Below are 13,464 nucleotides of genomic sequence, written 5' to 3'. Positions count from 1 at the left end.
AATCTCTTCCATAGATTTTGCCCGTGTATTGGGCCATTATAAAGGACAAAGAGCATGAAAATAGCCTCGTAATTTGAAAACCATCTTCAGCTCTTGAGCTAAATCTTACTCTTTCTGGACCACCCAGACCAAACTTGAGTTCCCTGAAAGTGCTGTGTTTTCACTGGTTTCAAGAATAATGTATATACTGTTCCTTTTTGCTTAGGACATCTGCAATCCTACCTTCCCACTCAGCCTTGGACTGATTAACTTGCAGTCATCCTGCATGTCTCAGTGTAAACATCATTTACTCAGGGAGCCCTTCCCAAGTCCTCCTGTCCAGATTAGGTATCCCTATCTCATGCTTAAGGCCCTATCTTATTCAGAGTACTCTGGATTTCCCGTATTTTACTCAATTAAGTATGAACAGTGTTATTTAATGTATGACTTGCCCAGCAGATTATAAACTTTGAAGGCAAAAACTCTGTCTCACTATTCTATCTCCAATGTTGTGTACGTGGCAAGGAATAAAACAAGCTCTATAAATATTTACTGAATTAAATGAATGCAGAAGGACCAGTCAGGTTGGTTAATTATAATCCAGTTCATGCTCACATTGAGAACTAGTACAGTTCCTGATAAGCTTACTGTCTTTGTTCATTCACATTCTAATAAGATGTTTCCAGTTTAAAATCCCAATGCTACCTTTCTGGACTACCCATCTCACATGATTTAGCTCTGTTGCTAAGATAGGATCAAACCTATCATGCTTTATATTCGTAATAAATTTATTAAAACAGTATTCAGATGAAAGCCAAGCTACTCAAAGTATCTGTGTTTACTGGCCTTCATCCAAAAGATAGTACTGAAGAATTCCACAGCTTAAAAAGAAAAAAAAAAAGTATGAAAACAATCCACAATTCATCAGTGAGAATCCTATGGGCTAGAAAAGTTAAGTGATTTGTTCAACATCAGAAAGCTATACAGTGCTGGGCGCCTGGGTGGCTCAGTCAGTTAAGTGTCTGGCTTCGGCTCAGGTCATGATCTCATGACTTGTGGGTTTGAGCCCCGTGTCAGGCTCTGTGCTGACAGCTTAGAGCATGGAGCCTGCTTTGGATTCTAGCTCCCTCTCTGCCTCTCCCCCACTCATGCTCTGTCTGTCTGTCTGTCTCTCTCTCTCTCAAAAATAAATAAACGTGAAGGAAGGAAGGAAGGAAGGAAAGAAGCTACACAGTGCTACAGACGGAATAAGGATCCAGGTTTCCTAGTTCTATTGATCTTTCCACTACAGAGACTTTTTTTGTACATTGAGAACCGCTGTTCAAGATAGTGTAAGCAATGGTCGTGAAATGCAACTATCCTTATTTAAATTGTCCTAATCGTTCAGTGCTACTGAATCATTTGTAAAGCTTTTTTAAACTATGCATGCCCAGACCTCTAGTGTATTAGAAACTCTGGAGGTAAGGCCTAGGCCTCTGCATGTTGAGAGTCCCAGGGATGAGTCTTACCCCAGCAAAGATTGAGAACCCCTAATTTAATCAATTAAACATTATCTGCTAAATGTGCGCTCCGTCCCTAGGAGAGTGTTCTTGATCTCAAGGCTCTTGGAGACAAGGTTTACTTACATAACTCAATTAGAGAAGAAAATAAGACTGTGTATAATGAAGTGCTGAATTAGCTAAATGAACACAAATTAAGAGCTAACCTCAGAGAAACTAGGACAGTAGCACAGGCTTGAGAGATCAGCTATTTCAGGAGCCAGGGCCTTTATGGTAAACAAGGACAACAGCTTTCAAACCGTGTGCTGAGCAGGAGTCCTTCAGGATCCCGTGAAAGTGCCTTGAGGGCCACCAGGGGAAACAGGGGATGCATTTCCTACCTCTGACACCCATTTCAGTCAGAGTTGCTCCACTCTCACCTTTTATATAATAAGCTTCTGCCTAAAATTCGTTACAAAAAACTCCAACGGCTTTTAAAAGTGTGAAAACTCTTTTATTTACAAATATGTAGAAAAAGGAAAAAAGTCGGTGGTGAAGTAACTTGTCCCCGAGTCACAAAGCTAATCAGCGATCCAGAACCCAGGTCTCTCACTCACCGTACCCCATCACACACCCTGACATTCCAAAGGGATGTCGGTGTGAGCACAGGTTCTGACAGAGTGACCAAAACGGTGGGCTTACTTTCACACTGGGATGGGGTTGTGCAGCAGGACGGGGAGGGGGTGGGAAGGGGTGGGGAGGGAAGGATGAAGAGAGCCCAAACAAAGTACCAGGATAAAATACAGCCACCCTCCTTAAACAGCTCTTCAACACAAAGTTTTAGGTAGATTTTTTTTTAATCGTTTTAATAAACTTTTTAAAGTTTATTTGAGAGAGAGAGAGAGAGAGAGAGAGAGAGAGCGCACATGCACGTGCACAAGCGAGGAAGGAGCAGAGAGAGAGAGGGAGAGAGACAGAATCCCAAGGAGGCTCTGCACTGGCAGCGCAGAGCCCGACGAGGGGCTTGAACTCACAAACTGTGAGATCATGACCTGAGCCGAAATCAAGAGCTGGACGCTCAACCGACTGAGCCACCCAGGTGCCCCTATTTTATTTTTTTTCATGTTTATTTATTTTTGAAAGAGAGAGAGAGAGACAGAGAGAGACAGAGAGAGAGAGAGAGAGCGCGCGCTCATGCGCATGATTGGGGAAGGGGCAGAGAAAGAGGGAGACAGGCCGAAGCAGGCCCCGTGACACCAGCTCAAAGTCTAGCTTGGGGCTCAAACCCACGAAACATGCAATCATGACCTGAGCCAAAGTCGTAGGCAACTGAGCCACCCAGGGGCCCCTAGGTAATTTTTTTTTTTAATTAAAATCTGGGGTGCCTGGGTGGCTCAATCAGTTAAGCGTCTGACTTCGGCTCAGGTCATGATCTCACAGTTCATGGGTTCGAGCCCTGCATCGGGCTCTGCTTCGGATTCCGTGTCTCCCTCTCTCTCTGCCCCGCCTCTGCTCGCACTCTGTGTGTGTGTGTGTGTGTGTGTGTGTGTGTGTGTGTGTGTGTGCGTGTGTGTGTGTGTGTGTGTGTGTCTCTCTCAAAAGTAAATAAACATTAAAAAAAATTAAAACCTGATAAAAGAAACACTGTGTTTGTGGTGGGCTGATAAGGGTGGAACTGTTGAATCATGCTCTGTAAGGAAGGAGTAGGAGATAAGAATGCATAGGCAGGGATGGGGGCCAGATTAACAGAGAACCTTCAAAGTTTCTGTCTGCTACAATGCAACACCTCCATGGGAAAGCTGTCAGAAGAGCACCGGTGGAGTGCATTCCCTCTCCCAAGGTGCTGGCCGCACACGGAAATGTATAACCTGAAGTACAATGGCCCACAGAATCAATCTAAAGCTTCTCTACAGCAGCACCAGTAATAAAATTGCTGATTTTACTCTTGTGCTCATGTAAGAAAAACTATTATAGTACTTTAAAAAGTCTTCTGCTGGGGCGCCTGGGTGGCGCAGTTGGTTAAGCGTCCGACTTCAGCCAGGTCACGAGCTCGCGGTCCGGGAGTTCGAGCCCCGCGTCGGGCTCTGGGCTGATGGCTCAGAGCCTGGAGCCTGTTTCCGATTCTGTGTCTCCCTCTCTCTCTGCCCCTCCCCCATTCATGCTCTGTCTCTCTCTGTCCCCAAAATAAATAAACGTTGAAAAAAAAAATTAAAAAAAAAAAAGTCTTCTATCAATTTGTTACTCACCACGGCATCCCTCTAACACCGGTGTTATCACCATCTGATTGTTGAAAGAAACAACCACAGAAGTCAGTAGCAAAGTCAAAATGAGAGGTCTAGGATTTACAATGCTCAGACTCAGTGCTCAGTCCACACAATGGAGTGGCAGGAGCACAAATCTCAATCCTAATATTTGTACGTTTATCACACATTTAATTCAGTAAAACTGTCTTGATTTTCACAACGAATTTATAACGCAGTAATAGCCACCAATCATGTCTCAAGTGACATCTCCAAAGTTGAATTCATTGCCTAGTCTCCAAATGGCTCCCTCTTCCAACCTCCCTGCTTCTGTTTACTTGGCACTGCTCTTTATAATCTAAGCTCAAAACCTTAGCATCCCCCTTGACTCTAATTAGCTGCTAAACACTTAGAATTAAGGGCTTTGATCATGGCTAGTCCAGAACAAAAAAATTCAAAGGATCCCTACTGCCTAGCAAAAGAAATCCAGACTCCTACGCCATCAGCCCAGAGCATTCAGAGCTCTCCAGAACAGAGTCAGTAACCTTCCACCGCTCCCCACTGTATAGCCTAAGCAATAACTGACCTGGAAGTCCTGCTGTTCCCCAAACACACTTTGTGCTTCCTGAGCACATGACTTTGGGGAAGTCACTTAATCTAGGCTTTATTTTACTCAACTATAAAGTGGGTATAATAATACTTGCCTGAAAGGGCCAACTAAGGTAATGAAAATGAGAGGGCTGCTATAAACTTTAAAGTGCTATAAAAATACAGACAGTATCATTATGTTATGGTGATGGTAATTTTATTTTATTTACACCTGCTTTGCTCCAGAAGGGATATAAAGCAGCCCACATAAAACACAAAAGAACAAGAATTTTAAGACAGAAGCTTAAATAAAAGAAATATAAAACAAAAGGTAAGGACATAAAAAGAAACTGGGAATGAGGAGGCTAAGAAAAATGCATACCATAATTGCCTTTCCCATCTTTCAGGTTAATAACTTGGTCTGAACACTGTAGTTTGATTGGAAAAGAAAACTAAGTCAATTATTAGCAGTGTCCAGAAGACTAAAAACAAAGCTATTGGTGAGAAATAAAAAAGTTCCTAACATAAAGACCTGGCAAGAATTTTTCCCCAAGGTCCTTATTCTGTGTGATTAACTGGACAACATCCACAACATCCTCAACATATTTATCCTGGATTCTCTATTTTATTGCATCGTTATTAGACTGAACGCCTCTTGAGGTCAGGTGACTGTTCTTTGTTTGTATCTCCAATAGCATTTAAACCAATTAGTCGGCAAACCGAATGCCTCGATTTTTATATATTGGTTTCCATGGATACAATCTCTGCGTTGTTTCAAACCATCTTGTACACCACGTCAATCCTAAAACATCACTTTTATCACGGGATTCCTTAAAAACCCTGCACCTAGAACAAATGCCTCATTCTTTACCTACAATCCTGAATATTTCCCCAGCAATATGCTTCTCTGTCTTCCCATTCCTAATTCTTTTTGCCTTTTTTTAAGCTCAGCTTTAAAACTCATCTTCTGCTTAAAGTCTTATCTGACTGGCAGTGATGTGGCAGAGAGACTGGGGGTGTGGGGAGGAGTCTAGAAAGTCAGAAGTCTTGGGTTCTGATGCCTAACTCAACAGTGAAGAGACTGAGGGCAAGACACTGAATCGCTGGGAGAACATTTCCTCATCTGTAAAGGCTATAGGATAGACGGTATCTACATTACCTTTCAGCTATAAAGGCTCTAGGATCCTTTGGTTCCTGCGAATTTGGACACACCCTGATATCTATCCTGATCACGATCATCTGCTACATATTCTAACATATAATTATATTACGTACATTGTTTTTTTATTTTTCCTTGCTATGGAAAGATACCAACTCCTCCATAGCATAGTCTTATATTTCCCTTGTTATCCCCAAAAACAACTGACATAAGACCAGGTACACAGCAGATATATTTTGTAAACTATGAAATAATTGTAAATAAATAAAGGACTGATTATAATAAACTTCCTTGCTGCAGTATGAATCAGCCAAAAAGACATTTCTTTCATTAAGCAGACCATTAAGATAAATGTACTCAATCAAGAAAACAGGTAAGTCACTTTTCTGTAAAAAAGTATATTCACACAGTAAGTTACAAAGCCAGTCAGCACGACTCCATTACATGTTAAACAAAAAGGAGTTAAAAGACACAACATAATATTCACTCCCAGCCATTCCTGTTTATATCTCCTATTACAAAGAGGAAACTCACTAGTCCCCGCGCAAAAAACCTACTAATTTGTATTATTTTACTGATTTAACTTTACATACTATTGTTATGATTCCAACATAAAAACCAATAAAGTCACAGAGAGTTATGAAATAAACCATGTGACTGTACTTTCAACATCACAGGTTAAGTAAAGCTACTACCAATATTCATACTGAGCTTAGTTTTGCGCTTTTCACATTGTCTTTTTTTTTTTTTAAATAAATATTATGTATCCTTTTCTGGATGAATATCCTAGTTTCCTGGACAGTACTTTAAAAAGAAAATCTGATAAATGTAGAGGTTTGCTGATTCTTCTTTTGTTCATTACTAGTCCTGTCAGCAAATCTAGGCAACAGTGAAAACTTGAGTATTTGCTTAACTGGAAAAAAAAAAAAAAAACCCAAAACATGACACAAAGGAGCTATATCAGCAACTAAGTATAAACAACATAACCTATCAATGCTCAATAACACCCTATAGTAAAAACACACAGAACTCTATAAACTACATGCATAATATGTAAAGAGCTTCTTTAAATCAGAGGATCTGAAACTCAAGACAATTCTCATATTCCAAATTCTAAATATATTGTAAATGGATCAGTCACAGGCAATGGCTCCACTCATGCCATTTTTTTTTTTCCCATTGCTATTACTGCTGAAAGAGTTTATAAGGGCTCACGGCCAGTTTAGAACATGGAAATATTTCAGTACAAAATAAAACAGATTTATTCCTAAGAAGAAATATAAGGAGGGAGGCTGGGAAGATGGTGGAGTAGGAGGGCCCTAAGACTGCCTCTTCCCATGGATACGATTAGATAACATTCACATCAGTGTAAATAACTTAAGAAGAAATATAAACCTGAAAAGTTATTATCTTTATTCACAAAATGTCAATATTGCACAAAAAATGTTCAGCAAAAGATGGGTAAGGAAACTGCTATTCTCTATAATCTGTAGTTATTACCTCTTTCATCCCTGATTCCCCTCAAAAACATATTTACCTTATTTAAGCAATACAATAAAAGAATTAAGCAAAATCCCTGCCCAAAGAGTTTCCTAAAAAAAGAAGGAAAGCATTCAGGAGGGGTACAGAAACTCCAGTAAGACGGATGTATGACAATCAAATGCACATTCTGACGCCTGATACTGGATTTCCGTGAAAAAATAAATAATAAGCATGTTTGCTCAAGCATTTAAACTTAATATTAAAAAAAGGCAACAGAAACAAGAACCTAAGTAACCCAAAAGGAGCGTGTTGCGTTACTTATTCCATTCTGTAAACAATAATTATTTAAATAGTTTTAAACCCAAACACTTCCACTGGGAAAACACATCCCTGCTTAAAATTGCACTTCACAGTATTTACTAATCACAAAAACTGTGTAACTGAACAAGTACTGTTGTATAAAAACAAGTTAATGATAGCCATATACCAGTATTTTAAAATATAATTGGTTTTAGGGGCGCCGGGGTGGCTCAGTCAGTTAAGCGTCAGACTCTCGGTTACGGCTCAGGTCGTGATCTCACAGTTCGAGAATTCAGGCCCCGCGTAGGGCTATGCGCTGACAGTTTGGAGCCTGGTTGGGATTTATCTCTCCCTCTCTCTCTGCCCCTCCCCAGCATGCTCACTCTGTCTCTCAAAAATAAATAAACATGAAAAAATTAAAAAAAGAAAATTATTTTAATAGTGCTCAAAAAACTAATATACAAAGAGTAGAGCTGTGTGTTTTCAATGTAAAAAAACAAACAAAAATAACCGTTAATAATGAGGCAATCACCACTACATAATGTTATAGTCTTCCTAGTACAAAGGAAACATGTTCATGAAAGTGAGTGACCAATGTTAAAAACAACTTAAACACAAAGACATACAGCCAAATATCCAAGATCAAATAATACAGATTCAAGAAACTTCAAATATTTCATTTTTAATGCCAACCACTTATGAAAGATAACATTCAAATTTCCAGGTCTGTCATTCTTTTTTTTAAGCTTTGGGGAAAGGCTAGGATATTACATGATTTAGTTACCTCATTTATATTACAAGCTTTTTAAAGTTAATTTACTTATTTTGAGAGAGAACAAGCATGGGAGGAGCGGGAGGCGAGGGGACAGAGGATCCAAAGCAGGCTCTGTGGTGACAGCAGAGAGCCCAATGTGGTGCTCAAACTCATGAACCATGAGATCATGACCCGAGGAAAGTCGTGCACTTAACCAACTGAGCCGCCCAGGCACCCCTCGGGTTCCGCCATTTTAGAAGCACCTGCCTAAGACAGTCAAGGCTTCTTTAAACATCTTTGGTGGCTTGGTAAGAGCGACTTAACATTCTAAGCCCTAAATTTATTCTGAAATCCGACGACCAGATGAATAACAGATTAACAATTACTTCAATCTAGGCAGCAATAAAACACATTTTATTTCTTCTGCTTTCTGCTGCTTATCGGTGCAGAGAATAGTAAATTAAAAATATGGCAGAATACTATTCACTGTACACCTGAATAACAGTCACTCTCCTTGATTCCTGGGAGTTTTGACAATGACAAAATGAAAGGAGTTAAAAATTAGTTTGGAAAAGATGTTTAAAATTACAGTAATAGCTTGGAAGCAGAACGGTCCTTTCAAATATTAAAAACATTTGGTCAGCTGTCACATGAATTTTCAAGACCTAAACTCAAAAGTACCATTATAATTAGTAGGTGGGGCAAGTTAAGAAAGGGACAATGGGTCTTCTGAAAACTTGTGAGTAGCCTGCCAGATGGGTACACAAGGAGATGGGCAGGTTATAAACTAAGGCTCAAAAATAATCTCAAATACTCTATCAAGCTTGGAAGAGTTAGGGATAAAGCACAGCATCCTACCACATTCCTAAGGCATTTTAATCAGCACCGTAAGATACACTAGTTAAAATTATGATGAAAAATGTCTAAAAGGAAAACCTTCTATGTCAAAAATCTTAGGTGGAATCACTACCTCACAATGTAGTAATTTTAAAAATCACTAATCAATCAAAATACATACATTTCTCCAGACTAAGACAAATCCAAAAAGAATTTTGAATTATTTTTTAAACTGTATGCCAAGCACATGCTTTCTTATAAGTATCTACCTTATTTTTAAACACTGTAATTTCAGTTTTTAAAAGAATGTATAGTGCTCATTCTCTTCAATTTCACTTTACTCATTAAAACAGGTACCAAGGCCAGGGGCGCCTGGGTGGCTCAGTCGGTTAAGCGTAGGACTTCGCTCAGGTCGTGATCTCACGGTCTGGGAGTTGGAGCCCTGACAGCTCAGAGCCTGGAGCCTGCTTCAGATTCTGTCTCCCTCTCCCTCTCTCTGCTCCCCACCCCTGCTCACGCTCTGTCTCTCTCTCTCTCTTTCTCAAAAACTAAAAGATTTAAAAAAATTCTTTTTAATAGGTAGTAAGGCCAATGATCTCTCTTTCTTTAGCCTGGCACCTTATTAGAGTTGGGGAGGTCACAAAGAACCTCTCTAAAATAAACATATTGATCACTTCCAATCATTGGAATGAAAGTAAGTACATTGATTGCACTTACTTAAAACCCATAGTCTCCATCTGAGAACCTGAGGAAACGAATTTTTACAATAGCATGGAATGCCAACCAAAATGCCAGTTAACAATACTCATCCTTTTCTCTATTAAAACAATTCTAATGGTGGAGTTTTGTTTATAAAATTCAGCATACATTTTATCATCCTGGAGAAAATATCTGCAGCCTCAGTAGTAGTTAAATTGCAGCTATAAAGGAAATTGTCCTGAGATAAATGGTTTCCCTATGAGAAGGTTTCACTGCTACACTTCACCTCAGGACAATAAATCAAATTAACTGCACCTTGTCCTCTGTCCAATGACATCATCAGTTTGACCACATCTTGGGAATCGGGTGCAAAAACATATGCTATTTAAGGCATGAAATCATATTACTGCCTTTTGTCCATTCGACCTCATGCTTCAGGTCTCTGAAGCAGTCAGTCACCTGAACATTCACATGAAAGCTACAGATCCCCCCCCCCCCCATCCCCCAGCGCCATTCGGGCAGGCCTACTGGATGTGAAAGAGGAAAAATGATGAGACCTGGTTATTTGAAATTGGCTTGCTTTTAGCCCACCAAATCTACAATTTTGTTACAAATTAAACTGAAGCCTAATGTCTCCCAAAATATGTACCTAGCAACTGACCGTAAATAAAGTGCCTTATAATTTCAGAGGTTTAACACATCAGAGCTAAATAACACTTCTCTGGTACTTTACTAGCAGGGGTAAAAAAAAAACCACCAATGAGAAGCAACTCTATGTTCTCATAAAACACACTAAAACTGGATAGAATGAAAAGGGGAAAAAAAGCTTTACTAAGAGAAAAACCAAAAATGAAAATTATTCTTTCCTCTAAACAACAGAAGTTAGCCTGACTTTCACAGACCAATTGTCCTGATTCTACATAAAACATAAAATCAATTCTGACAACTTAAAGAGGGGTGGGTGTGCTGGGAAGAGAAGAAGTTCCAAGATCAGGGTAGACACAATGACTATGTTTATTCTGCTATGTTCACTCATTTAACCGTGACACAAACCGCTCAAAGAAAACCTAACCCGTCTCTGTTTTTAGGAGTGCTCCCATTAAAATACACAAACCTTGACAGGGACAGCACAAAATTAATATCAGCTCTATCTTAAATTAGAATGAAGAAGTTGAAAAGGAAACGCTGCCCTGAGACATTCTGAAAGTGCTGTTAATTGGAATTTCTAAAACGCTTAACTATTCTACAACTCCTAGGGAAAAACAACAACAACACACAACTATAGGTTTTACAAGTAGTGCAGACCTTTACAAAGCCGGAAAGTGTTTAACTTGGAGGTGGAAGCCAAGGGGCAGGGGAGAGCTATCACCAAAGTGAAGTGACTTACTTGTATTAAGTCAAAATAGGTTTCACTCGTCCCTGAAAATGAGAAGATTTTTTTTTTCCCTTAGGCCTAATATTACTGCAAACTATGAGAACATCTTTTTAGGAGAAAACAAAACACGACGGAGTCAGAGCTTAGTTAGGAGCTGGTTTAATGCTGGTGAAGGCCCCGGGAGGGTTTGTTTTGCCCGCGGAGGCCGGGTACGTGTGTGGAAGTTGGTGGGGGAAAGTCATTTTGGTTATTAGTAAATAAATCAAGCGGCAGAAAATGAGGCCTAGGCAACTGCCAGAGGAGCCCAGGCCTAGCTCTCCCCCTGCTCTTCCCAGCACAGCCTGGGTTTGATCTCAGAGCCCCGTGGATTGCCAAGGAAAAAAAAAAAAAAGAAGAATCATATCGAACCACAAAAGCACATGGGGCGAATGTAAAATATAAACACGGCGTTGGGCTGTGAGTGGCTGTTATTAAAGGTCTGAATTACTAAACATGAGAGGCGGGGAAAGCCGGGCGGCCATTTCAATAATATAAACCTCCCCGAATTAGACATTATTCAAATGAGAGAGGTTCGGCTAAGCAGACAGTAGAGAGGACCCAGCACCCAGCAAGAAACCAACACCACAGAACCGAGGAGGGGGATCCCCGCCCCTACCTAACTCCCAACAGGAGAGGGGAAATCGAGAATATTATCAACTTGTCAGGCCGGCCGGCTGTGGGGCAGGGGCAGGAGGGCAGCCTTTACATCCGAGTTCTTGAGAGGCCTCCGGGTGCTTCTGGGGCCTGGGAGCAAGAGGGCCCCGAGGGCCCCCGGCCCCGTGGGTCCGGGTCAGCGCAGAGGGGCGGGGGAGCGGGGAGGGGCAGGGGAGAGGAAGATGAGACCACGCCAGGCACCTCCAACCCAACTCCCGGGGGGAAAAGCACGGCCCACCGGAGACCGGGAGCTTTTCCAGCACCCAGGGGACTGCTGACCGATGGTCTGGAGCACATGGGGCTGCCCCGGAGGACATCCCCCTCCGAGGGGAACTTCCCACGAGGGCCGCCTTTCAACCCTGTCCGCCCCGGAGGGGGCGAAGCGGACCCCTGCGCGGGCTCCCCACCCCCGCCGCCCCGAGGCCACCTCGCAGCGCCCGCGACCGCTCACCCCTACCCACCTAGAGCGCGGGCCTGGCTCAGGTCAGGCCGCCACACCGGGGACAAGCGGGGCGCGGCCGAGGTGCCCAGGGCCGTGACCCCCCGGCTCGGCCCCGCTCGGACCCCGGTGAAGCGGCGGGGCGCGGGCGCCGGCGGGGCGCTCTCCCCGGGCGCACCCCCGGCCGCCCTCCGGGCCGCCCGCCCCCCCGCCTGGGCCCACTCCGGGCGGGGGGACGCGTGTGGCTGTCCGGCCGCCGGGGTCCGCTCCGGCCCCGCCGCCTCCCCGGCATTGTGCTCGCCGCCACCTCCATCCCCCTCCACGCCCCCCCCACCCCGCGCCCGCCCGGCCCGGGTCGCCCGCCCGCGCCCCGTCGGCCCAGTGGCTATGAATATGTAAAATGTCTTTATTGTCCTCTCCCTCTGCCCCGGCCCCGCGGCCCCGCCGCGGACCCGCTCGGGTTCGGGCACGGCGGCGAGGAGGCGGCGGCGGCGGCGGCCGGCGGAGGAGGAGGGCCGGTGCCGGCGGGCGGGCGAGCGGCGGCGGCGGGGTGGGCCAGGGGCAGGAGGAGGGCGGTGGATCGCAGCCCCCTTTGCCCCTTGTCTTCCCCCTCCGCCTGGCCGCTCCGAGCCTCTTTCCCCCTCCGCTCGGCGCCCGGCGGGGGCTCCGTGCTCCCCGGCCCCCCATCTCCCCGCCGTTAATTATAATAATCCTGAGTACTAATAAATTATGCTAAGTCGCGGGGGGGGGCAGCGGGAGCCGGGGTTGAGTATGAATATGAATATGTAAAATGCTGTAATGATTACCTGCTGCTGCTGCCGCCGCGGCTGAACTCTCATCTTGACTCGCTGCTCCTCCGTCCGCCATTTTGAATATTTTAACCAAAATCGCCCGGTCGATAAACCCTCCCTCGCTCCGGCTCCCCTCCCCCCTCCCGCCCTCCGTGCCTCCTCCCTCCTCTCCGCCCCCTCCCGCTCCTTCCTCTCCCCGGGCTCGCGCCAGGGGGCGCGCGAGGCCGTCCCCTCGGAGGAGCCCCACCCCTTCGGGCGCTGTGCGCACGCGCCCGCTGCCTGCCGTGGCTCCTCACTAGCTAAAGCGCCCTCAACCTGCCAGTCACCCCTTCGCTGCATTTTTTTTTTTTTTCCTCTCGGCTCTGCACATGCGCGACTTTCTCCACGCGCCTGAAATGCAGGCGGCGCATGCGTTACCTCTCGGTTCCTTGAAGCGTAACCTGTGTAGTACGTTGAGTGCCCGTCCCTTCTGATAATCCTCCCTTTCCTCCCGCCTCACTGCCCTCCCGGTTTTGCTCCGACGTCCCCCAATGGCCAGTGGCATACTAAAAGGGCAAGGGACACGGCAGCCAAGAGCTTGGAAACGCGTGGAGTACCCGTGGGCGGACCAGCCCCGGCGTCCCCGCCGCTGCGCACTTTTTAAGGCTTTT

The 13,464-nt window shown here is 44.3% G+C and overlaps 1 protein-coding gene across 2 annotated transcripts in view; it reads right to left on the bottom strand.

Moving 5' to 3' along the window:
• The window catches only part of POU2F1 (POU class 2 homeobox 1), a 182,011-nt gene extending 169,116 nt beyond the window's left edge, over positions 1 to 12,895 (bottom strand). The window contains exon 1 of one of the 2 annotated variants that reach the window (XM_047840561.1): positions 12,830 to 12,895. In XM_047840561.1, coding sequence (XP_047696517.1) covers positions 12,830 to 12,890 — 61 coding nt within the window. In that variant the 5' untranslated portion in view covers positions 12,891 to 12,895. The remainder of the gene's footprint in view (positions 1 to 12,829) is intronic. The other variant, XM_047840564.1, reaches the window with a different exon arrangement.
• Between the last annotated feature and the right edge of the window lie 569 nt (positions 12,896 to 13,464).

The sequence above is a fragment of the Prionailurus viverrinus genome, chromosome F1 (genome assembly GCF_022837055.1).
Source record: "Prionailurus viverrinus isolate Anna chromosome F1, UM_Priviv_1.0, whole genome shotgun sequence".
NCBI lineage: Eukaryota > Metazoa > Chordata > Mammalia > Carnivora > Felidae > Prionailurus > Prionailurus viverrinus.
This window is presented reverse-complemented; position numbering and strand designations above follow the sequence as displayed.